Here is a 25,062-nt window from a genome sequence, read left to right as displayed (position 1 = left end):
TGGTTGGATGATTTTCTATAAATAAACATTCACACATGCAATGGCTGGTATGCATATGTCTTATATGCGTCGCATATATGTCACATATGCAGTGGCATGTGACTGAACCCAAAGTATAATTTTCCCTTATATAAGTCTGCAAGAATAACCAGAAAGTTATGCTTATACCTGGGAGATTTGTCTCCAGTGTTGCCAGAGGTCTGTGCTATGCATAAGCACACCTTGGGTTTTTTCTTTATCCTAAAAGCTACCAGCAATACAAGGAATCTTGAGCCTGCTAACAGTGTTGGACCAGTAGCAGAACAACAGTTGCCAGTAACACTACCTTGATGCTGGTTCACTCCAGTTCTACTGTGTGCAAGTTGTCTGTGGCAAATACTTATAGATTTACAGATAACTGCACAAATCAACTACGAATCATAAGATATTTCTGCATGAATGCCATAAAATCATGAATAGTATGCATTAAAGAAGGAAAAAGGAGAAAAAAAAAAAAAAATCAGCATTAGCTGCCATACAACCTCAGACCAGCATTGCTCCATTAGGTATAAGAGTCAAGAAAGCAGGGCTGGCTGTTGATAGTTCATACCTCATCAAGAGTCTGCACACATGGGACTTCAACATTATCAAATATGTAATCTGCGTCAAATCAAATAGGCAATTACTTTGCTACTTCCATGAATTCTGAGGCAAGTATAATTTGATAGTTAGACATTAATAAACCTGTTTCATGGATCTTACCACTATCTGATAAAAAAAGCTTTTTTTTACTCTCTTTAATGTTATTAAATAAAGTAAACTCATATCTGGCTAAATAGGCTTCAAGAGTGCTAATCTTAGCCTAAAGCATTCTAATGGATTGACTCCTCCTCAGTAGGTTATATAAATATTTATAAAGACTTCATACGAAGAGCAGATCTGACACAGGGCTTTAAAAAACTTCTCATCATGTACAGAACTTGCAGAAAGACGAGATTTTCTGAAGACAATGAAGCTCTTAGCCCTCAAGAAAAACTCTTTTAAATCCCACAAGGCTGGTAATAACACACAAACATATGTCTGAATCTACAAAAGATTCCATGCTACCAGCCTTCCAATAGTGATATCTCATGCATGCAGGGTGCTTTGTAAGATTCTCTTCTTACCTGGCCCATCATCTTTTCTTGATAGACAGCTTTTTCCATGCCCCTAACAATGGAAAAAGTCACTATGCTATTTTTTCTGACTTGTTTCTGACGGGGGAAGAAAAAGCACTGAAAACCTACATGAAAGCTAAACATGCAGTCCATTTTCCCTTTAAACAAATAAGTCTTTGCCAATACAAATTGCATCAGAAAAGTAAGTATTTCTTTGAATAGTGCAGAAGAGAAAGCAAGAAAGCCTGTCTCCACTGATAATGCAGTTTATTTCTAGCCACTGCACTGCAGGCAGGATTTTCCTACAGATACAAAGCCTAGGCCTGGAAGTTCAGCCACAGGAAAAGTAATTTATTTTATTGTCACTACAGCAAGTTTCTACAAACTAGAACTATTCCACCACACCAATATTATAGATCAGAAAATGATACACCAGCAATTTAAGCTCTTCTCCATCTTGACATCAAGTACCTACCATTTACAATTTACATGGCATATTAGTATTTGATTAGTCTATTTCTTTAAGAGATCATATGAAAGAATAATATTTTCTGCCGCACAGAACCAATATATCGTGTATTCAGCTAAACACTAGCCCAGATTATGCAGTGTTTTCATCATGATTATCAGTAGAGGGATTGGAAGAGACTACTCTCATCTTCAAGTAACTATAGTATAGGCAAAATCTTCAGTTGAACCTTTTCTCCACGTAGAAGCCAAAAGAAGACACCTGATTTTTCAAACTTGCAGTAGCCTGTCTATCTACATACATTTTGACATCCCCTGACTGAAAATAAACTTGAAATTAACTTCCATGATCACTGAACAGTCCACATTCCAACGTAGCTGCTTTGCAGCTGTTAAACTGCAAAGAATATTGGTATGTCCCTTGTTCTCCAAGACCGTACAAGCCCTCATGTTACCTTCACTATACCAGTATTACACAAGATTTATAGGGCTTGAATTAATGCATTTTAGGTTTAATTAGAGCTTCACAAATTTTCAGTGGTCCTGCTTCAGCCAGCAATTGTTGGTTTCCCCTGCATTCTGGGCAGAAGGTAGAAGACCAGGCTGTAAAGGACAAGTCAACCACTCACTCTGTATACAGCAGTTTTTACAAGCCAAACCATATTCCACTAGGGGTTTATCAAATCAAAAAATAGACTTCCCACTTGCCAAAATATGACCTCAAGAGGACAAACCAAGTAAGTTCTCTACCAACAACATATCTATTCATTTCTACTTGGAAGGAGGTGGAGAAGAGGGTGGAGAAAAAGAGCACTTCACATAAACAAGAGTCCTTCAGAAGTTCTTGCCAGAGAAACCAGTAAACATATGGGTGAGAAAAAGACCCCAAGGCTGTGTTGCTGTTGCCTTGAAATCAAGAGGCTGTTATGAAAAACAACATCTCTCTAGTTTCATGTTCAAAAATAAATCAGGAAAATAAAATCCATTCTATTATTTTTCTTTTCTTACTTAGCAACTGTCTATGGCTTTGAAGCAAAGCTTCCCAGAAAGTTAGGTATGTCCTTTACTGAGAAGCCATGCACCATTCTGCCCTGGTACATGAACTCAATTTAAAGATATTTTTCTATTCACAATCTGAATTATTTTCTCACCTTGTAAGATTTCTCTACTGTCACAGATAAACAATAAAATCTAAAGTACTACTCCTATCAGTGAATTACCTGTATAGCCACTGCTGAAAATCTTGCCAGTGCAATATTTCTTTATATTTAGTGAATGATTGTTTAGCTGTTTTGAAACAAGAATCATGTGTGCAGACATTTTAATGAGTTCTTCTTTGGAAAGACCGTTTGGCATGGCACAGATCTATATTTATTAGCTGACCACTCCTTCAGAGTCTACTCAACAAGAGTAAAAGTGGATTCAAAGGTTTTCTTCAAATGAAAGAAGAATTTGGTGCCACACATACAGTGCTTTTGCCTAGTCCTGTTATGTCATTCCATCTTTCAAAATTGCACACATCTTTGGCTTGTTATTTAGAAGTAAATAGTACTGTAGAGTTTTATTTGGACCATAAAGATATGAAACATCATCACATAGAGAAAGGGAAAAAGCTGAGGGACATTATGCCAAACCAACAGTTATAAATTTAAGCAGACCTGAGGCAATGCATTAATACTGTGGCCTGTTAGACATCTCTGGAACAATACGCAATATGAAACAAAGCACAAAACTCCAGCCAAAATGCACGCAAAGTGATCAAGTTCTCCAAGAATAGCTCTAAGACCCAGCAGCACAAGTATTTTATGCCTTATGTTTAACAATCCAGTGGACTTGACCTGTACTTAACTGCAAAACATGAAATTGACATCCTGTTTCAAACTCAGGAATGCTATTTTTCCACAGAACTATGTACAGTTTCTTCTAGTTCATGCTTGATGGGCATGACAAGAACAGGTAGAACAGGAACACTCATTGCCTCTACCACTCCACTCTTTTTCCTAGAGAGACTGCTTCTCTGGTGCTAGTACGTCCACCTTTCACTTTGAAACAAACATTTAGTTCACATTTTCTCTTGCAACTAATAATGATAATAGCCTAACTGCTTACTCCTATTTAAATGTTTTACATAAATTTCCAACCATTGATGATTAGGTAATACCCATACAGCATAATGACACATGCTTAGTGGAAAACTACAAAAGCAATGCAAAGAGCAAAACTGTTATTTTCCTATAGATGCAAAACTCTACAGTGAGACTCACAAGCGCAGTGTGGTAGCAGTACAATAGCAGGGGAAAAAAAATAGGAGAATGCAATAATAAGAGACAACAACAATTTGCACACTTATGCTGGAGTGGATCCACCTCCTTGCTTACAAGAATTACCAGTTAAACTCAGTCAAATTCATATCATACCATTGGAGCAGGATCCTGACTCCACAACATGACTGAAGATAGCTGTGTATTTTTTCAATAAAATGTTTTCTTCCTCATTCACACACTTTCTGTATGTATTCACACTAATAGTCCTTTTGATAAAACCCTCCAGAAAACAATTAACTTTAATAGTTCTGCAGCTAAAGCTGCCCAAGGAGGTGGCAAATATGAATGAGCTTTCTACAGCAAAACTTAAGACTTCAAAAGAATTATAAGAAAAAAAAAGATTACAGGTTCAACACTGCTTCTGGGGTGTAATGTTTATTTGTGATAAATGTATCAAATCCCCTAAAACCTACACCCATTGAAACTTCATATTTAGGCTGATTTGCTTTCCAAATCATATAGACAGCACAGTTGTGTACAATCTTTAAACAAGTAAAACCACAGAGAAATGCTGAGAGATTTAAGAGAAATAAAAGCATGAACAGCTAGCTTGTAATCTTCTTTTCTCTTATTCTCCTCCCTATAGCTGCATTAAATTGCCTGTTGAGAACAATAACATATTTGTGCTTTTATAGGTAGAATGATTTGTATTATGTAAAGATTTGGCTAACAGAGTAAAGATGCCTTCACACTGAGCTGGATTACATGCTGTTAATAATTTTCCGGATGCTCTAGGGGACCCATAGTTCTGGAGGACTACAGATTAGCATTTGATTATATGCTTTGTAATACACCTCAAAGCAGACTTTTTTAATTTACTTTTTGCCATTTTTCTAGAACCACACTAACCAGAAATGAAATCACTGAAAGCATTTTGGAGGAAAAAGCATACCACAATGAAGTTTTTATCCCCCCCCCCCCAGTCTTAAGAGTACACAGAAAATCTGTCTTTTCCCAACTCCCACACCATTTCAATAGCTTTCATTAGAATGTCAGACTACCCAGAATATGTGATCAGGCTTGAAGTACTGTTCTATGCATGTTGAATAAATGGGTAACTCAGCAAGCAAACCAGAATCTGTTGTTCTGAATAAAAGCTCAAGCTATCTACAAAGCTGGTTTTGCTCTGGGCTAGCTTCTCTTTCAGAAAGTAACCTTAAAATACAGTATTTTATAAAATTAATAAAATCCCTCACATTGCAGAGAAATACCTCTCAAAATATGCTAGCATTCTTTTCTTATTGAGTATAAACTTCAGCATACACCAGAGTCCTGTATTTCTGTTTTCACAAAACACTGAACTCTCTTGCTCACCATTTGCTAAACATTGAAATGCTTTGTAAACTGTGTATGTCTTTTCATAGTTTTTGAAATACTTACTACTTCAGAACAGTCTGAAAGTATATTCTCACACAAATTCAATTGGGAAGCATACTATAGTGTTTCTTATTTAATAAATTATTTTTCTTAGCATTATAAGGTTCATCTAGCAAGTACACATTCAAGGGACAAAATACATTTTTCATGACCTTTGGTCCTTGATTATAATTAGTTGTCTGGTCCCAGTTGCTTACAGTGTAAACAAAGACTGATAAACCCACATTGGCTGGGTGTATTTATTACATTACAACACAGCTGCCAACTGTCTAACCCTTCTAATAAAAAACTATTTTCTAAGGTTTATGTTTTATTGAATGTATGACTCCCTTATTGGTTAGCATTTTGGAGTTGTGGAAAAGGTTATGAATTTAGAAACTGACTGCATTTATATCATATTTAAAACTTAATGCTATTTTATTAAAGACATATGGGCCTCCAAAGTACACATATTAAATGTCACGTAAGAAAAGTAGCAGTTTAAATCATGGTCAAATTCATTTTTGACGTGACTCCTGAGGCTTCCCAAGATCTGAACTATTTCTTTGTAAATCTGGCAGTTTAACCACACTCATAAATCACTTTCAAAGCATATTATTTCTTAATTTTACTGCATTAGAGAGCATTTGGCTTACACAGTGAACTGTTTGTAACCGTTATGTGAACAAAGTTGTATATTTAGTCTTACAATGTGGGGGGAAAAAAAAAAAAAAGTCTTAATTTCTCAATCCTGAATTTACTTCTTATTTTAACTCAAATGATACATTTCCTAATGAAACTTGCCAGAGTGAGATATATAAGATAGTTTGCTGTACTGATGCAACAGAAAACACAATATCCTTCTGCTTCAAGTTCATAAATTAGAAACACAAAGGCAATTGTAATTTTATCATTAAGCAAATATCCCACAGGTTCTTTTACAAGAAAGAATGCCTAAGGTTTTCAAGCCCCACCAAGACTGAAAGAGCAATGAATCATCTCTGGGACAATGCACATGCATTTACTAGGTGCCATGATATAATGGCATTTGATACATTAGAATTGAAGCATACCTTAAATACACTTAAAAATTAAATGCACTTAAGGACAGATTCCCTGCCGGCTAAAGTCACAAAAAACCCTAGCTCCAAAACAGATCATTCACAGAACTGGACTGAAAGCGATGCTATTTTTGAGAAATGATTGATGTTTTCTTTATCAGAGAAGTTCTTAATGGCAGAATTAATTACAATTTATATGTTTTCCTATGCATATTTTGTCCTCAGATGCTGTGAATAACAAAGATAACTTAGGACAACAACTTATTTCTTCAAACAGAACACAAATCCTCACTCATAAATGCTTTTGAACTTTCTGTGCATAACCAAAGTCACCAAATCTTCAATGTTTTGTGTCAGCTCCATTGTCTGCAAGATGGGAAAAATGCTCTTCAGTTAAGGTTTTTAAAAAAATAAATAAATAAAAGGTTGGTCTGTAAAGTGGATATGAAAAAATTTTTTACAAACAAAAAAAGCAAAAAAAGAAAAATCACAGTTCAGAGAAATCACAACGTGATTTTGGTGGAAGACATATTAAGAGCTTTAAAGGGTGTTTGGATCAGGATAAGTTTGTGTATGCCTTTCACCTAAATCAATAAAGATTCCAAGTGTGTGGAAACTGACTGTATAAAGACTATTATTACACTGCCCCTAATGTCTATTCAAAATCTGTTGCTTCATTCAAACTGGGTAATATTTTCAATGGCAAGCCTGATTACGACAAGCTATAATTAGCTCTGTATTTTTCAACCAGGCACAGAATTCAATAAAATTATTCTCACCATATTTTAACATGATGAGGTTAGCATCAGCTTCAACTAACATTCATGAACTGGAACCAGAATCTGTAACTTCAGTATGATTTTAAGGAAGCAGATGAAACTGTGCTGCGATCTTTTTCTTTGATGAAGGGAACAGTTTTAGAAACTCATTAGGCAAAATAGTTCAGGATTTCTTACAAAGCAGCCCTTTGGCCTAAATATTACTGACAAAGGGAGAAATATTAGTCCTCCTCTGAAAACAAATTATTCATTCTTTTTCCTGAAGCAACTCATAAACCAACTACAAAATAGTCATGTTCTTAGCTGCTAATGATGAGAGAATGACTGATATCCTTGAGCTTTCAGAAGATGACCTCACCACTACCAGCCCAATCTGCCTCTTGGACCACACTTTGGCAGATGTTAGTGCAGGGGAGGATTATTATTATAATGCTCTGGTGCTCTTTTGCAGCACATGGTCGCTCTTTCAGCTTAACAGGAAAGGCAGGATTCAGCTACTTAAACACAAGCTGCTTCTGCAGTAGAAGCCTCCCATGGGGGCTCCAGAAAAGTTTACATCTTCTGTAGATACTTAACTGCCATCCCTACAGGGACCTGCTTTAAACTTTAGGGTATGTAAAACGACACTTGACTGCTATATTTAGGTGCTTATATTGTTTCCAAAGAAATAGAAAAGTACCATGAAATACAGAAAAATTACCCTGTAAACACTGGGGGAAGCCTTCGGTAATTTAGATCCTAGGATTTGCCAACAAAAGAAAACACTATTGAAAAACAGAAGAGTACGCAGATATGTACTGACAACAACTATAATAATCTTAGATGATCAGGCACTGGAACAGGCTGCCCAGGGAAGTGGTGGAATCACTGTCTTTGGAAGTGTTCAAAAACCGTGTAGATGAGGCCCTTAGTGACATGGTTAAGTGGTGGCCTTGGCAGTGCTGGGTTAAAGGTTGGATTTACTGATTTTAAAGGTCTTTTCCAACCTAGTTGATTCTGTGATTCTGTGACTTGCAATTATTCATTTCATGGATGTTGAATTGCACATGAATGTTCAATTTAACAAATCTTATTATCTAAAACTCTATAAACCTTTAGCTTTTTTTACTTTCTTCAAAATACCAGAAACCTAAAACCATGTGGCAACATAAGCTGGTGTGAAAGAATAAGTCATAATTGTGAGAGTATGACATAAAAAAAAAAAATATTTAAAGGTTCACACAATGTTGCTATGTATGTGAGAATCACCTTTCTAAAAACATACACTATAGCCTCTGCTAGGGAGAATGCCAATGAACTTGGTTAAGTTACTGTAAAATACAACTCTGTTTACATCATGATCTCCCTAATAGCATGTTGTTCCTTACTGCAAGATACAATACGGAAAAGATCACAACAACAAATCATTTTTGTCTTCATATGCAGTGGCCTTTGTGACCACGTTTATCTCTAACAGTTGGTGACCTTTTGATGGGTCAGAGAAACAGTGAATCCAGGTCTTAACACAGCATACGTACACATTGCAGAGCTTGCTGTGAAGGGAAAAAAAAATTAAAAGAAGAAAGAAGAAAAAAAAAAAACCAACCAACACCTGTGGTAACAATAAAAGAATACACCCAGAGTTTTGCCAATTCCATATCAAGTATGTTTGGGTTTGTTGGGGTTTTTTTGGATGAGGGAGGTATTTCGACAAAATGCAACATATGAACTCTTATGCCTAACAGTGGTGTCATCTGATAATGAGATCCATTGCATTAGTTTTTCTGAAAAGAACTACAAAAGAGTTCAGCGAGCTCTGCTTGCACAGCAGCAGTCTTTTCATTTCCAAATGACAGACAAACAAAACTGATAGGCTAAAATTCTAGCCATATTGATGCATTGAGAATTTAAACCAATCACGATTCTTGCCATACTGTCTGATATCAAAGTATTACATTCTGCTGAATGGCATTTTGTTAAGTAGACTGAATAGGCTGATCACAAGACAAAAGCCAGACCATATGCTTGCAGCACCTACAAACTGAAGTTTCCATAGTTCTGAACCCACGAAGAGAACAACAATAACAACAAATAAAAAGTATATAAAATAACAGCAGTAATAAATAAGTCATGCTAGCTTCTTCAATTAAAAGGATGTGTTAATGAGATCCAGTGCCTATTGCCATTCACCAGAGAACCTCCAAGTGCTTTACAAATATTAAATAAGTCTTACAAAGGGATTAATTTGCTCACTACTACTGAAAGACAGACACCTTTCAGGTGCAAAGTAGCAGCTGGTTAACTAGCACACTGCAACACTACATAACAATTTAGGGCATAAGGTGGAGAAGAATGCCTTAGTAAATTGAGACTGCAGAGAAATCCATGGAGGCAGAATGCAATTACCTGAATTGGAACCAGGCCAGGGCTCCAGGAGTAACACCCCTTCCTATCTGAAAAGTGCACTCGGATCATTAATGGCTAAAAGGACACTGGCTTCATGGCAATCATACTCTTTTTTTAAAGGAATAATATTAGGAAAGAGACATGACCTTTTGCATTCTGTACCTTCAATAGTAGTTAGATACTGAAATGTAGTCCACATAATACCTGTCCAAAGAACTAAATCTATACCAGTTTTTCGGGAATTATCACCGCAAGAACAATGAAGAAGACTCTTTCCCCCTATCCTAACTCACATGACCCACACTTGTCTATTCTTCCTTTTTGACAGCTGGAATTACAGTAGGCTAAGCAAAGAGGATACATTCCCTTGTTATTCCAGCAGCTGCATGTTTGCAGCTTAGTCCCCCTGTTTAAACTCATTGCATTTCTCAACTCTCTTTAAATGTCTTCGCTTGCAGATTCAACTACTGCATGCAAGCTTCTTACTTTCCAAGCTCTTTGTAGCTCGGATTCTCATCTTCAACTTTACTATCATAACTGTCTCCACTTCCTCTATGGATACTGACCCTTCTCTTCCTACTGTTGGCTGCTTCTTCCCAAGCTTGCCTTTCAGTTTGCTTCAACAAGGTTGGCCTTGCAGGCAGAAGGCAACTCTTTACCAACTGGCCTTAGCAGACTGCTCTAGATCCCATTATTATTTCCACATTTTCCAGGAGCAAGAGCTTCCTTACATGATGCACAAACTCACAGCCAGATCAAATATATTATTAGGTTTCTTCACTAGGATGACATGCTATGTAGCAATGCAACACTGGTCTGCTATTGAACATAGGCAATGACAGTGGGATCTATTGCACAATAACTTGAACCAAAGAAAGGAATCTATGGCTCTTCTTCATATGCACATTTAATTTGATATATAAAAGAAGGCATCACAATATTGCTAATTACTGAATTATTTCATCCAAAGATTATGTTAGGCAAGATCCAAACTACAGTAGCACTGCTTGCTCACCTGTATCCATATATACTGTAACTGTATGTTCACAGGTCTCCATATCTTTTGCCACAGTGTCTCACGGGTTCTTCCGTGGAGTTCTATAGAACGCTGTTAGTCGTTTGATGAAGTACCAGCTTTCTGCTTATTAGTCTAGCACGTACCTTTTCAGTCACACCCTTAAGCCCCTTATCACTTGCACAGCTACAATAATTAGATTTTCCATTTCTTAAAATCTCACGTTACTAATTTACCCTACAAGCACCATGAGTTGTGATAGCAGATTTGAACTCTCAACACTAAATCAAGACATACCCATATTTTGGGAGTTGATTTTTTTGTTGCTACATAAACTGAGGACAGCTTTGTAAAGTATTCTGAACAAGGTATTCTTGGATTTATTAATATAACAGCTCATATTCCATTTCTGGATTCACCATGCTTTGCGGTGAGTTCATGCACACATATGCATACCGTTGCTATTACTGCAATGTTATTATAAAGGGGACATACAGATATTCTCAGAGACAGAAAGGTATACTATTTGGTATTTCAAGGATTGGATCATATCCAAAAGTTTCTTCTGGTCTTCTTTACAACCAATTGGATAATACAAACATATAAAAATCTAACCTTCCAAATTAAATGAAAAAAATTTAAATGTGGATCAGTATACCATAAGGAATCAGAAAACAGAAGGAAAGATGTAAGATAATCTCTCAGTTCTACACCACCTTGATCACTTCTTAATGTTGGGATTTCACAATGCTTTTCTTATTTATTATTCTACCACATTAATCATTTCACCTATTCCCCTCAGGCCAAAAAAAGGCTTACTTCAAGATGTCACGCTCCAGTTTTAGACAAGTAAAATCCACCAGTTTAGAAAAAAATATGCAAAAGTTATTCACACACAATTATTTCATAAAATTTTTATATAGATATGTTTGTTTACATTTGTTTTGGATCATGGGATTTGCTTTAGATGATGGGATTTTAAAAACAAAAGTTTTTAAATGACTAAACTTGGCTTTGTCAGCTTAGGTCTAGCAAGCACCACTCTTGTATCTGACAGATCCTACTCAGCAATGTTTTCTTTTAAACCATCGAAGTGTTCATAGATAGAAGTACAAATTCTGAATTATTTTTTTTTTCCAATTATTTTTTATTCCTCTTTTTGATGGGTCATTAGGGCATTATAAGCCAATCATGTTATGGACTCTTGTTTAAAATATTAAACTTTCCAAATAGCAAAAGGATACTTCAGTTTGCCGAACAGTAGCATGACTGCTACAATGTCTTTGAAGTCAGTATTATTTACTGCATAACAGTCTATGTTGGAGTGTTAAATTCAAGATGTTGTTCTGTTTTAGTATGTGAAACCTTGATATCTGGTCAATAAGAAACTCTATTATACAAAAGTTCTCTTATATCTTACTAGCTAGCAGTTCGTTGACATAATGATTCTTTATACTTTAAAAGCCCTTTGCTCTGTATCTACTCCACATGATGTAAGTTCATAAGCCGAGATCTCTACACAACATTGCTGGAAAAAGGAAAAAAACCCAAACTGAGCAATGTAGATGTTCTCCAAAGGTTTATCTGTCACCTTATTTACTTTTTAAAACTAGAACCATTTTCCTAATTTAGGGAGGGGAAAAAAGGGTCAATGAGATGCATTAGCAAAAATGCCTTGCCTAAATTCTTGGAAGCAAATAGGATATATCTATTGAAGAAAAATATGATTCTTGTTAAATAGTTAAGGAAAAAAAGTACTAAAATCACTCCATGTAACAGTGTGAGCAAGAATCACACACACTTATTACATGAAACACAGGTATTAGACTTGCCTTTCTGGTTAAGCATCTCCATCTTAGTTCCTTAGACAACAAATGCTATATCAGGTTTCATAATTATAACTTCTGATGAAACAATGCAACTGAGGGCAAAAAAAATTCAACACACCTATACTACCATCTTTTGTTGTACAGAGTTTCCTTTATACCCAGTGGACAAGATGCTCTTGGCAAATTTGCATGAAAGCAGAATGACTACATAATATTAAGTCAGTTACTTAGAAGTATACCTGCTGATGACTCAGTCCTATCAGCTGCAAGACTATTACATGTGACCAAATGCACACTGCTTTTGCCACTATAAATAAAACTGATAAAAATGTTAACCTTAAAAATGCAGTAAGCTAAAAAATAGTTGTTGGGTAGAAGAGTTGCAAAATACTGGTAAATATATGTATCTTATAAAAGGAAGTGCATTGACCCGTGTAAAGCAATATTTAGACACTTACTGCAGTATCTATTCATTTCGACACACTTTAGATATAATGCATATATCCACATTCTATCATCTAGATTAAATGATCATGAAAATAGACCTATAAAATATGAAAATATTATGTGCTTTGATACATCATAATTTCATTTTGGTTATTTATATCATATAAAATGTAAAAATATGGAGTCTTAAAACGTATTCTCAAATTACATTCTGGTTTGCATCTCTAAGTTTTAAAGATGAAACAGTTGGAAGCACAATGTATATACCTGTAAAGCAAAGAAGGGTACAGTTTTAAATAATTATGTCAAGAAATAACAACTGTACTCTTTGTAGAAGCAGGGATGAATAATTACAAAGCTGGAACATAATTAAGCAATTTTGACTGTCGTATTCTTGAGCTGTCTTTCTGATGTGAAGTGCTGTCATGCCCAGAAACACACTTCACACTGGACAGGCATCTTCCACTTTGATCTACATTATGCCAGTGAAATGAGGTCATGGTCTGGTCATTAAACAAGGCTGCCTCATCTGGCTTAGTGCCCCTTATCCAGCCAGGCTTACCCAATCTTTATTAAAATCAGGCATGATACAATGTTCAATATTTTGACAAAATAAAACATAAACATCACAGAAAAATGAAGTTTAGCTCACTTACATAGTGAGACGGAACACTGCATTGTAACATTAAACTGTTTTCTAATAAATGACTGCATCTTTCCATAAGACAGTCATATCACAAACAGATGCATTTTAAACAAAGGATGAAATGAAGCAAAGCATAAGAAAGCACTCTGTTCTGTATTAAAAAAAAGGAAAAAAAAAAGGAAAAGAAAAAAATTGGGAAAAATGAAAGAAGAAAAATTTATACAAAATAAAACATTTATGACTTAGTGACGACTGGTGATTGCTAGATACTTTTGCATTTCAGTAAACACAAGCTAGTCAGATGGAAATTTCTTGCTTTTATTCTCATTTTGTGTATTTTTTCTTGGTGGGGTATTTTGCTCTCCCAAGTATTTCATGTCAAGACTAAAATGAAAACAACTCACCACATCACAGCCTCTTTAGATCATCAGTGCTTTTTATGCTGAATAAGCCATACTGTCTCCTACTTATCATAATGAGGTGAAAAAAACCAACCTAACTTCGGATTTTCTTTTTTGTTGGTGGTGGTGGGGTTGTGTGTTTGTTTGTTTGTTTTGTTTTTGTTTTTTTCTGAAAAAGCAACTCTGATAGGCTTACTGCTGTTACTACATCTGGCAGAACAACATTTCCATGAGGCATCCGCCAGCATAAATACTAACCACTCCAACTCCATTCTGGCAAGCACTGGCTGACACAGTGACACTACATTGAGGGTAAAGAAAGAAAACATTCTTTAGAAGTTCACTATCAGAAGGGTCTAGTATCAGTAGGTCAACTTCTTAAGGAATTTTCCTGATGAACAATACAGGATATGCTGCTGCCTTGCTCTTAGTTTGGATCAAGGTGCAGTCTCCTTTAACTTGTTTAAGAAAGCTTGGAATATATTACCACTAGCTGTCTGTTAAATTTGGCTGAAGCTGGTCAAAAATCTCCAGAAACATATGGGAGAGGAACTGATGAACAGAGCACACAAGATTCAGGAAACCTAAAGGCTGAATACATAATAAAAATATTACGTATTCAAAATATAACATATGATAGAATTTGAAAGTACAGTTATTGTGCACACCATCTTTGTGATATATAACGGACTGCTGCTTGGTCTTTGAGTATAGCTATAAATAGCTGTATACATACATAGCTGCATCTAAAAACATACACGCAGAGAGGACTCTGAGTGTTCTTCAGGCATAAAAAGAGTTTGCATGCATGCGTACTAAAAGCATGAATATCCTAGGAAACAAGCACAAATTCAAAACAATTTTAATAGGTTTATAATATCAGTTCTGCATCCAATTTAATATTTATTTTAAATTAGCCACCTCTGTAATATGTATATAATATTGTATGATGAGGGTAATTTTGTAGCACCTTAAAAAGCATTAATTCATTCCAAGAAAAGCATTTACAATGATTTTACCATCAGCAATTTGTACCAAACCATTTATAAAGAAGAAAAAAAAAAAACTTTAGTATGGCAATAACAACAGTAAATTTGAGACTTCTGCAAATTTGCTGAAATAAATGTATGTTTTATCGTAAGACTTAGTGAGTAAATAAATCAAAACTATACAAAAGGTTCAATTACAGATATAAAAGATAAAGATGTTCTCCTTACATTTGTGAAGTAAATTACCCTTAGCTATTGACTGGTTTCATCCAGAGAAGAAACTTCAAATTTAAGAAACAGACACTTTTTTTTCTCTAACACTATTAAGTTGTTTAAAAATCAAAGAGCTGACTCTTAAATGAAAAAAACTCTAATTTCTAATAAAACTTAAAAAACCCCGCTTCACCAGATCCAACATCTGATTAGATAAGTATTCTAAAAGAAGACAATGCATGTATGCTACATCTAACACATTTCTGTTCTTGCATTTGGCCGGATTCAGTAAAGATGGTCTGCTGTGAATAAGATATCCACAACAGATTAGAAATAAATTATTTCATTTATTACATATATGAAGCTGAAATAACTAAAGGCAGTGGTAAACAATATATCAAAGCTATGCAAGTATCAGAACTGTTAACATTTTAGTAGTTATAAGTGAATCAGCCTGAATTAATTTGTTATGCATTGCAATTGTATTCGTGATAATGCACTTATCTAGCAACACTGTTATGCTTCCAAACAGTGCATTTCCATAACTGCTACATTGTCATTCAGCATTATTGGAAATCTGCAATAAATTATTGATGTTGTATTTTAGAGAACAAAACAGCAAAGAGAAAGCAAGCAGACTGAAAACTTGAGTGAAGTTTTAAGGAAGATCTGCAACACTAGAAGACTGCAGCTCAGATTGCTCTTGTCATGTATTGATCAGCAATGGAAAAAGAAGGTAAAGTAGGGAATTCACATCGCATTCTGTTTGCATCAGCAGTATGCAGTATGCCCAGAGTTGATGCAAGTGGTATCAAAAGCTCAAATTACTGAAAATATCTCTCTGATGTTGTCAGTGCTTAGTAGCAAGAGACCACATTAAGAAACATCACTGAAAATTAGAATCACCTGGTCCACTAAAAGCCAATAAACACCATACATGTGAGCTCTGTGATAGACATTTGTGTTTAACATACAAGGCAGGGGACAACTTGTCAGAAAAATTGCATTCTTTCCCAAAAGCATATCAAACAGTTATATATTTTTAGACAGGGTAAAAATATTCTTTTAAGCTCAGTGACGCATATTAGTTACTTTGTTATACGAAACAGAGGTTGGAAAACAGAAATTTTATAACATAACCACAGTCCATTAACCAGATGTAACAGTAAAGTTGGTATTAAAACACAGAAAAATTACTAAGGTTCCTCACCTGACCACATTTACCAGTCCTTTCATTTGAAAGATTTTGTCTGTTACTTTAGTGAAAGACACAGCCAAGCTTTTGGAGTTATTTTAAAACAGTGTTAATGAATCACATTGTTATTACTTCTATTAACTCTCCTACCTTAGCATCCTTGGGCTTAACCACTTTCATGAAGGCACCTCTTAGTAAGGCTTCCTCTTTCTCCATCCTGGTTACTTTCCGAGTATCAAGAAATTTCAGGTTTGTCAATTTGTGCAGGACAAAATACCTGACAGATAGCAAAATGCACACCTTTAAAATCCACTGATAAACAAAGACATAATCACAAATGAAATTACTAAAAAATAACAGCAATAAACAGCAACAGTCTTTGTTTTCTGTCTCTGTTCTCGTTTTTCATGCAATGTAGCTTTTGTAAAAAGTTGTAATTCTTACTTTACTCTCTCAAACAAAACTTGTTGTAAGCTGCCCAACAATTTCATAATGGGTGGATCAAACAAATTTAAAAAAAATATCACCGCAGGCATGTATGTTGCCTATAGGCATTAGTGAGATGTAAGGTATACTCAGAAATAGAATAAATTGGAAATTGTCATATTTTCCTGAAAACGCAATGATCAACAACATTAGAAATGTGAGCAGAAAATCAGGGAGCAATGTAATTTGTCTTCCACTATAAACACTAAACTACCACCCTTTGTCTTGAAAGAAGTGTATGTAAGTGTTCAAAAATCTTAATATTAAGAAAGAATTTGTCAAGAGAAAGCATGGAGCGTTATTGCTGGTCTCTGCTTTCCAGGACTACATTTTGACACAAGCATCATTTGGAATGAGAATTCCAATTTGGTCCTGCTAGAGAGACAAGATGTCCTTATACCATATGGATACCAGCTCAGGATTAAATGCAGATGCACACAGGGAGAGACTATCTTTATTAAAGATATTTTAAGAATTCAAAGTTCTTGTTAGGATCCATCTATATTCCATTTATTCTATTTATCCTTTTTACTCAAAGTACAGCAGCTTTTTAGCCTCAAAAAAATAACATTGGCTCCTTGCTTGTAAAGGAAGAGAACATGGCAGATCAGAAACAAAGTAAGGCACACAACCATGGCAAATCAAAATATCCAACCACCTCAAGTACATGTTATTTACATTTAGTCAACCAAATGTGAGACAGACATTGCAAAGTGAGGGAAGTGCCACACTTTTCCTGGCAGGGGGTAGAAAGGTGATTGATAATGTTCCCCATGACTAGCTGCTTTGCATAAAACTCCAGCCAGTCAGAGAACCTCCTAACCATACCAATCTCTTCCGGCACTGGGAAGAAGAAATCAAAGTAATAGAAAACTCTGCATAACATAACATATTGAAAAAGAACAAAACACAAAAAATGTGCTATAAGAGGTAGAAGTTATATTATAATACTGTTCTCAAGACCATATAAACATGGTAAGACTCCCCTTCTACAATCAAGCAAAATTTAATGCTAAAAATAAACTTTTCCATCAAAGGTTATACACCTTTCCTCTGAGGCAACAGCTTTGTAAATTAGAAAATAATAAAATCTGATCCAGTAGAATATGAAATACCATGTGTGGTAACATCTTTTAGAATCACAGAATCAGAAATCCAACTAGGTTGGAAAAGACCTTTAAGATCATCAAGTCCAACCATTACTACAGGACTGCCAAGACCACCACTAAACCATGTCACTGAGGGACTCATCAACATGGTTTGTGAACACTTCCAGAGAAGATTATTCCACCCCTTCCCTGGGCAGCCTGTTCCAACACCTGATCACCCTCTCTGTGAAGAAACTTTTCCTAATATCCAATCTAAACCTCCCCTGGCACAACTTGAGGCTGTTACCTCTTGCTCTATCACTTGTTACTTGGGAGAAGAGACTGACCCCCACCTCACTACAATCTCCTTTCAGGTAGTTGCAGAGAGCAATAAGGTGTCCCCCTGAGCCTTCTCTTCTCCAGATTAAACAGCTCCAGTTTCCTCAGCCATTCCTCATAAGACTTGTGCTCCAGACCCTTCACCAGCTTTATTGCCTTTCTCTGGACCCGCTCCAGCACCTCAATGTCTTTCTTGTAGTGAGGGGCCCAGAAGCGAACACAGGATTCGAGGTGCAGCCTCACCAGTGCTGAGTACAAGGGGGATGATCACTTCCCTGGCCCTGCTGGTCACACTATTTCTGATACTGGCCAGGATGCCATTGGCCGCCTTGGCTGCCTGGGCACAAGCTGGCTCATGTGCAGCCAGTCATCAATTAGCACCCCCAGGTCCTTTTCCACCAAGCAGCTTTCCAGCCACTCTTCCCCAAGCCTGAAGCGTTGCATGGGGTGAAGTGAATTGTTAAAAAGCGAATTGAAAATGCTCAGTACTGAAATGCTCAAACAATTTAAATATGAATACTCGACCTATGACTTCCAATGATATTAGAAAAAGAAAAAGATGATCACTTTACAAAACAGAACGTGTCCTAAGACTATTTATTAAACAACAGCTACAGATCTACCAGACTGACATACTCAGACTCCTCCCAGATTTCCTGGCTGCCCTTTCAGTCCTCCTTGTCATTTTGCTGGCCCTTATCTTTCAGTGGAGGAGAAGCTATCCATCTTGCATTGCTGGCAGAAAAGCTCTGATGACAACAGATTCTTTCAAATGAAGACACGTACAGAAGGAAACAATATGTCAGGAGTGAAGAAGAGTGAAGCTAAAAATGAGTAAAGACACCCACTAAGTGTAGGGTGAGAAAAGATGAATATTCAGGTGAAGAAAACATCGGTATTAGAAAATCAGCAAATGTTTAATGATGGAATGAAATATGCCATTGAAAAGCAGGCTGCAACAAAAATGACAACAGACTAAGACAGCACTGTCATCTATGCTGACTTTGGATCACAGCCCTAATGTCAGTCTCTCAATCATTTCAAAAGAGCTTAAAATTATAATAGCATTCCTTTATACAAATGTATTTTTGTATTTTTAAGCCATCTTGACTGCACTTCAAAAGACAGAATTAGCACCAGTACTTGCCAATTCAAAAACAAAACCAAAAAACCCTACCCATGTAAACTAAACAGCAAACTACACCACAAGTCACAGGTTTGGAGTTGATTTTTTTTTTTTAACTTGCACTCCTCAAGGACAGCAAATATTAAAAAGTAAGTAACCATAAAGGTTATCCCACCAGTAGACGAAAGGTATATCAGTGATTAATTCTTTTAAAAGGTGATTCAAAATACGATCCCACTTATTCATACTCCTTTTACTAAATGTGGGATAAAAAGATTCTATGTTATATGAAAATAGTAAGATACTTTTTTTATTAAACAGCTGATGAAAAGCATTGGGCTTCCTGGGTATATTTTAGCTAGAAATATGAAGATGCAGCTTCAATCTAAATGTAACATAAGTTTCCCATAAAATAATACAAGAAAGGATTACCAAAGCCCTGGAATGAACACTTTAAAATATCAATTCAACCCTTGTAAATTTAATCCAGGGTTATTTGTTGCACAAAATCTCTTTACTGTGATGTATGACTTAGTTACTAAGGTTATCACAGCAGTATCCTAAAGTTGCATAGTACATAAAACATTTCAGTTAACAATGCAGGGAGGTTAACTCCCACAGATAACCTGCTATCAGAGGGTTAGACCAGATGACATGCCTCTGTCAGCTTTCAGGAGCTATTGATGGTTCAATCAGTTTGTTTTGAAGGTAAAGTACAACAAAAGGGCACTAAACTTACTCAAACTGTCAACGGGGACTATGGAATGTTGCTTGCAGGTAAGTAATTTTGGGTGGTTTAAGACTATTATCAAACACCAATGGCTGCAGAAAAAGACAGCTACTAATAACACAGAATGCAGCCATCATAAAATGCTTTATGGCAGGTACTAGGATCCATAAATTGCATGACACACTGCACCTGTTTTAGTCTTGTAAAAGAGAACACTCTTTAATGAAGAAAGCCCATTTAAATTTTACATCATAAGTTTAGAAAGGTTTATTTTAGGTTAGAGGTTGGTGGGCAGGGTTTCCCTGCTCAGCCCTCCTCCCCACTCCCCCTTTATTTTTAATAATTTTGAAACTTAGCACTGCTCCATGTGCTCTAAGACTGTTGTTACTGGGTTTTAACATCTTTGCAGTGGACTGAGAGAACATTAGTATTTTCATTGATGAGGATAAAGGTGACCTCCAGAGACAAAAAAAGAGACCCAGGAAGGTGCTTAGAGATTCATTTATCACTGCCTGTAAACTGATCTTCTAATTCATGATGGTTTAAGGAAATGAATGATGTGAGTAAAGTTGCATCTGTTGTCCAGAATCATCTTCCCCTCCTTAACTCCCAGTGCCAAGAGTCCATGAAAATAACCTAATAATGGATATCCATCACACACAAACAGGAATACTCAGAGATCGAAAAAGACCAGAGAATATCACATTTCATGTTATTTCGGTCTTAGTTAAGTGAAAATGACGAGGAAGATTAACAATTCATTTACTAATTTTGTAAGTGTTGCATGTGATTAGTACTATTTTAACAGTTTTTACGCAGACCTGTCAAGATATTGGAAAAGAGGGACAGGCTTGAGGGGGCATTTGCAAAGGAATGCAGTGAGTTTGGGATTTAGCTGCTATTGACACTGGCAAAAGCTCAATGGGGCAAAGCCTTCCTTTGAAGAAACATGTTAGAGTTCAGAAGGAGACAGAACAAAGATAGCTTTGAGATCAGCTATTGGTATTTATTAAACAATACACGATTCTAGGTTTTATATAAAGAAATACTGTCTCTGATACTGACTCACTCTACAGCCTTTCATGAATCACAGATTTGTTATCTTAATTCTGTTTTACAAACACAGAAACTAAGACCTACCAGTTACCTTGCAGGTGTATTCTCTGTGTGTTTCTAGTTCTTTACTGTGCAACAGTCATAAAGTCATTACTTAAAAAACAGTCCTTGAGTTATTCCCTCAACCCCAGCAATCAGTTATGGTTCACTCTCCTAGGAGAGTTTCACAGGTGAAGTAAAAGGGCTCAAAAAGAATGTGTAAGTGTTCCTTAAAGGATCACATGGAAGAAAGGAACAAATCTTTTCTAAATATGTGCAAGAAATTTGTCAGTCCTGATCCAAAACACAGAAGTGTAAATAACTTTTAGGTCAACTCCTTATTTTTGTTAAATACCTACTGTGTAATTCCATTCTGACCTTTTTTTTTCAGCAGCCACTTAGGTTCAGGCACAAAATTCTTTCAGTTTTAAGGAGTTTTGGTATACTAATCCTTACTATTATCAAACAGTTCTAGGAAACTTTTATTCTAGATCTGTGAACACCATAACAAATCAAACAAACAAACAAACAAACAAACAAATCACATAATATCAGAGCATCTAAAGGGCCTCAATTCATTTCTTACTTCCCTTGGAAAAGCAGACAAGTTGAAGAACATGGTTGGCCTCCTGATACTGAAAGATAATGTCATCACTCATGAGCCACACTATAAGAAAATCTTATAAGTGGCAATAAATTACTTGGGAAAAGGATGTTTGGGGTTGTTTGTTTTGGTTTTCTCCTCTCCTTCTACTACAAGAAAAGTATACTAAATTTGTATATAATAGTTTTTCAGAGAAAATAAACTTTTCCACTGAACCTTTAGTGACAGACTATGGTAAGAACTAGATTCTGTATACTCCTTTATTTTGTATTTTTATTAACACAAACTAGAATATAAAACTGTACTACATACATCAATATTTCAGCTTACACCACAAAATTAATCTGGCAGTGGAAATTTGAGAAATATTTTCCCAGAAGAATGCAGAAAAAAAGTCTACCTCTACCTGTATCATAACTGCAACATGCACTTTGTTTCAGTGTTTACTTTCATTTTTCTATTTTCCATGCTATTGCATTTCTTTTCTCTGACAATCATAGAACATAAAAATAATATACTTCTTTCAAACTTTGAAGGGCTGATTATGCTCCGTTATGTTACTGTAAACTAGAAAAAATAAATAACCTGAAGCTGGCAAAGTTACATCAGCAAACAGGGAGAGATGAAAACAAAAAACAGAAGTATTGAGAAACATGTTTATTACAATGAACTAGATTATCTCCTGTAATTGTTTCTTCTGTGCCATCAAAAAGTTTAACTCCTTACCCCCACCCTTACCCCACCAAAAGCATAGAGCTGGCTGCAGAATTTCCATCTGCAACAAAACTTCCTCAATACAGAGTTAAGGAAGCCAAGTCACAAACTTAAACCAACATCTTCCAGAACAGAGGGTATGATGTTGGCATGAGGTATGTCAGAGGAACACATAGCCTCTGTGCAACCTTGGCACATGTGATTCTGATGGGCTCTCAAAGCACTGAGAAGTCCAGACTGCCTCCTAATCCTATATCATCTTCTGCTTTACTTCAATGTAGCAAAGACCTCTATGAATTAGAAAAATATGTTTTCATACATGTAACAACAATTAAAGTTATGTCTTGACTTACTGTGTTAGTATGGATAAATTGGGATATTATGGACTTCAATTTATTTGACTGAACAAAAACATTATAATGGCCCTTGCTCTTAAACCCTTACAGTCGCTAATCTCAGATGGAAGTTGTGTGGCTATTTGACAGAGTTTTTTCCAGGTACTGTAGAAAAGACAAGGCCTCATGCAAACAGTGAAGTAGCACAGATTCATAGATCATACAGATGTAAGGGAATACCCTAATCATCTCATTAAGTACATAAAAATCATATACAGAAATACTTCAATCCCTCCTGCTAAAAGACAGCCTTAACAATAAATTCACTGATATTGACCAAGTATATTAGCATTATTTTCATTACTGAGTGAGGACTTCCAGTCTCCCATTACTTCTTGAATATGCATTTATGTAGTTATATTATCATCCAAATTCAATCACAAGACTGTTTAAAATACCTTAGTAGGTTTTGTCTCAATTAAAAAACCAAAAAAAGAGAACAAACACTAAACCAAAACAAAACCACAATAAAACAAAACAAAGTAAACTGAAAATGCTGTAAGAGGACCCAGCATTTCACAGAATCAAACCTCTAGGGTGGGAATAGCTGATTTAGCTTGAAAAGTTAATCCATACAAAATGCATGCACTTCTCTTCTTGCTGTTAAACCTTAAGAGGACTTCATAAGGTTATCACCATTTGCTCCCCCTGCCAAAGATAGCATATCTAGTACATGTACTTTTAAGCTAATTTAAAATAAACTTAGGCATTTGTTTCCACTTGCCCTTGTTTCCATGTCAACAGCACTTAATGAATGCATCATTCCAGGAAATGTCAATAAGGAGCAAAGAAGGACGAACAAGCGCTGGAAACTTCACACATGGCATACATCTTTCACAATCATATTGCTTTAATGAAAATAGGTGAGGTCACCTGCAGCATTCGCAAATGCGTTGTAATACATTCTGACCCAGATGATTTTTCACAGTTCAGTAACACCACGTTTGAAGTTTTCACTGCAAACAATACACCCACAGGACCGACCAAGTGCGGGTACAAGAGAAGCAACCAGCAATTACTGTGTTGACTTCTGTTACTTTGATCTCCAGGTCATGACCTTCACTTTCACGCAATCTTCAAAGCAGAGATTGTAGAGGAGGTTATTTTAGAGGACACACTGTTCTGCAGGCTCTTTTTTTTGTGTTTCTTGCTTCCTGTTTGAGCCAAAACCTTTTAAAACTTTCCTATCACCATGACATTTTAGATATTCTGCTTTCCTCTGCCTCACCCCCAAGATATCCCTTTACAAAATATCATCTCCAAAATACAGAAAGCTTAAAAAAAGAAGATAAAAAGTAAGAACTTACAGCATCTTCTTAACAGAACGAAACTAAAGACATTTTGCAATGATGGAAAAAACAAGAGGTTTTAAAAACAACCAAACAAGTTTGGTGGTCTTTAGGAAAGACAGGCCAGGCAGACAGGCATGGGTGTAGCTATTTATGTCAATGATAGGCTGGAGAGTATGGAACTCTGCCTGAGGACAGGTGATGAGCCAACTGAGAGTTTGTGGGTTAGGGTCAATGGGACAACTGCAATGGGGGACATTCCTGTGGAGGTTTGTTACAGGCCACCCAATCAGGAGGACAGCGTTGATGAAGCCCTCTATAGGCAGATAGGAGCAGCCTCACGCTCACAGGCCCTTGTCCTCATGAGGGACTTCAACCATCCTGATATCTGTTGGAGGGACGGTATGGCCCAGAACAAGCAATCCTCCATTGTGGGGAAGTAAACTTCCTCTTGCAAGTAGTAGAGGAGCTGACAAGGAGAGGTGCCATGCTTGATCTCGTGCTCACCAACAGGTTGGGAACGTGACGTTCCAAGGCAGTGCAGTGCAGATACTTGGCTGCAGTGATCATGAGATGGTGGAGTTCAAGATCCTCAGGGCAGTGAGAAGAGTATGCAGCAAGCTCACTGCCCTGGACTTCAAAGGAGCAGACTTTGGCCCCTTCAGGAGCCTGCTCAGTAAGGTTCCATGGGATAAAGCCCTGGAGGGAAGGGGAGGCCCCAGAATGCTGGTTGATATTCAAGGATCACCTTCTCCAAGCTCAGGAGTGTTGCATCCTGACAAGAAGGAAATGGGGCAAGAAGGCCAGAACACCAGGAGGCCAGTACCCTCCATGGGTGGGTAAGTAGCTGCTGAGAAAAGTCTGGAGGAAAAAAGAAGCTTATAAAAGGTGGAAGCGAGGACAGGTGGCCTGGGAAGAATAGAGGGACGTTGTCTGTGAAGCTAGTGACCAG

General features: G+C 36.4%; 1 protein-coding gene across 3 annotated transcripts in view; it reads right to left on the bottom strand.

Moving 5' to 3' along the window:
• Positions 1 to 25,062, bottom strand: part of LRMDA (leucine rich melanocyte differentiation associated) — a 709,877-nt gene that overhangs the window by 264,368 nt on the left and 420,447 nt on the right. For all 3 annotated transcript variants that reach the window (XM_030485900.2, XM_030485898.1, XM_030485899.1), the window contains one exon: positions 16,395 to 16,521. In XM_030485900.2, coding sequence (XP_030341760.1) covers positions 16,395 to 16,521 — 127 coding nt within the window. The remainder of the gene's footprint in view (positions 1 to 16,394; positions 16,522 to 25,062) is intronic.

Source organism: Strigops habroptila, chromosome 5 (assembly GCF_004027225.2).
Source record: "Strigops habroptila isolate Jane chromosome 5, bStrHab1.2.pri, whole genome shotgun sequence".
Taxonomy (NCBI): Eukaryota; Metazoa; Chordata; class Aves; order Psittaciformes; family Psittacidae; genus Strigops; species Strigops habroptila.
This window is presented reverse-complemented; position numbering and strand designations above follow the sequence as displayed.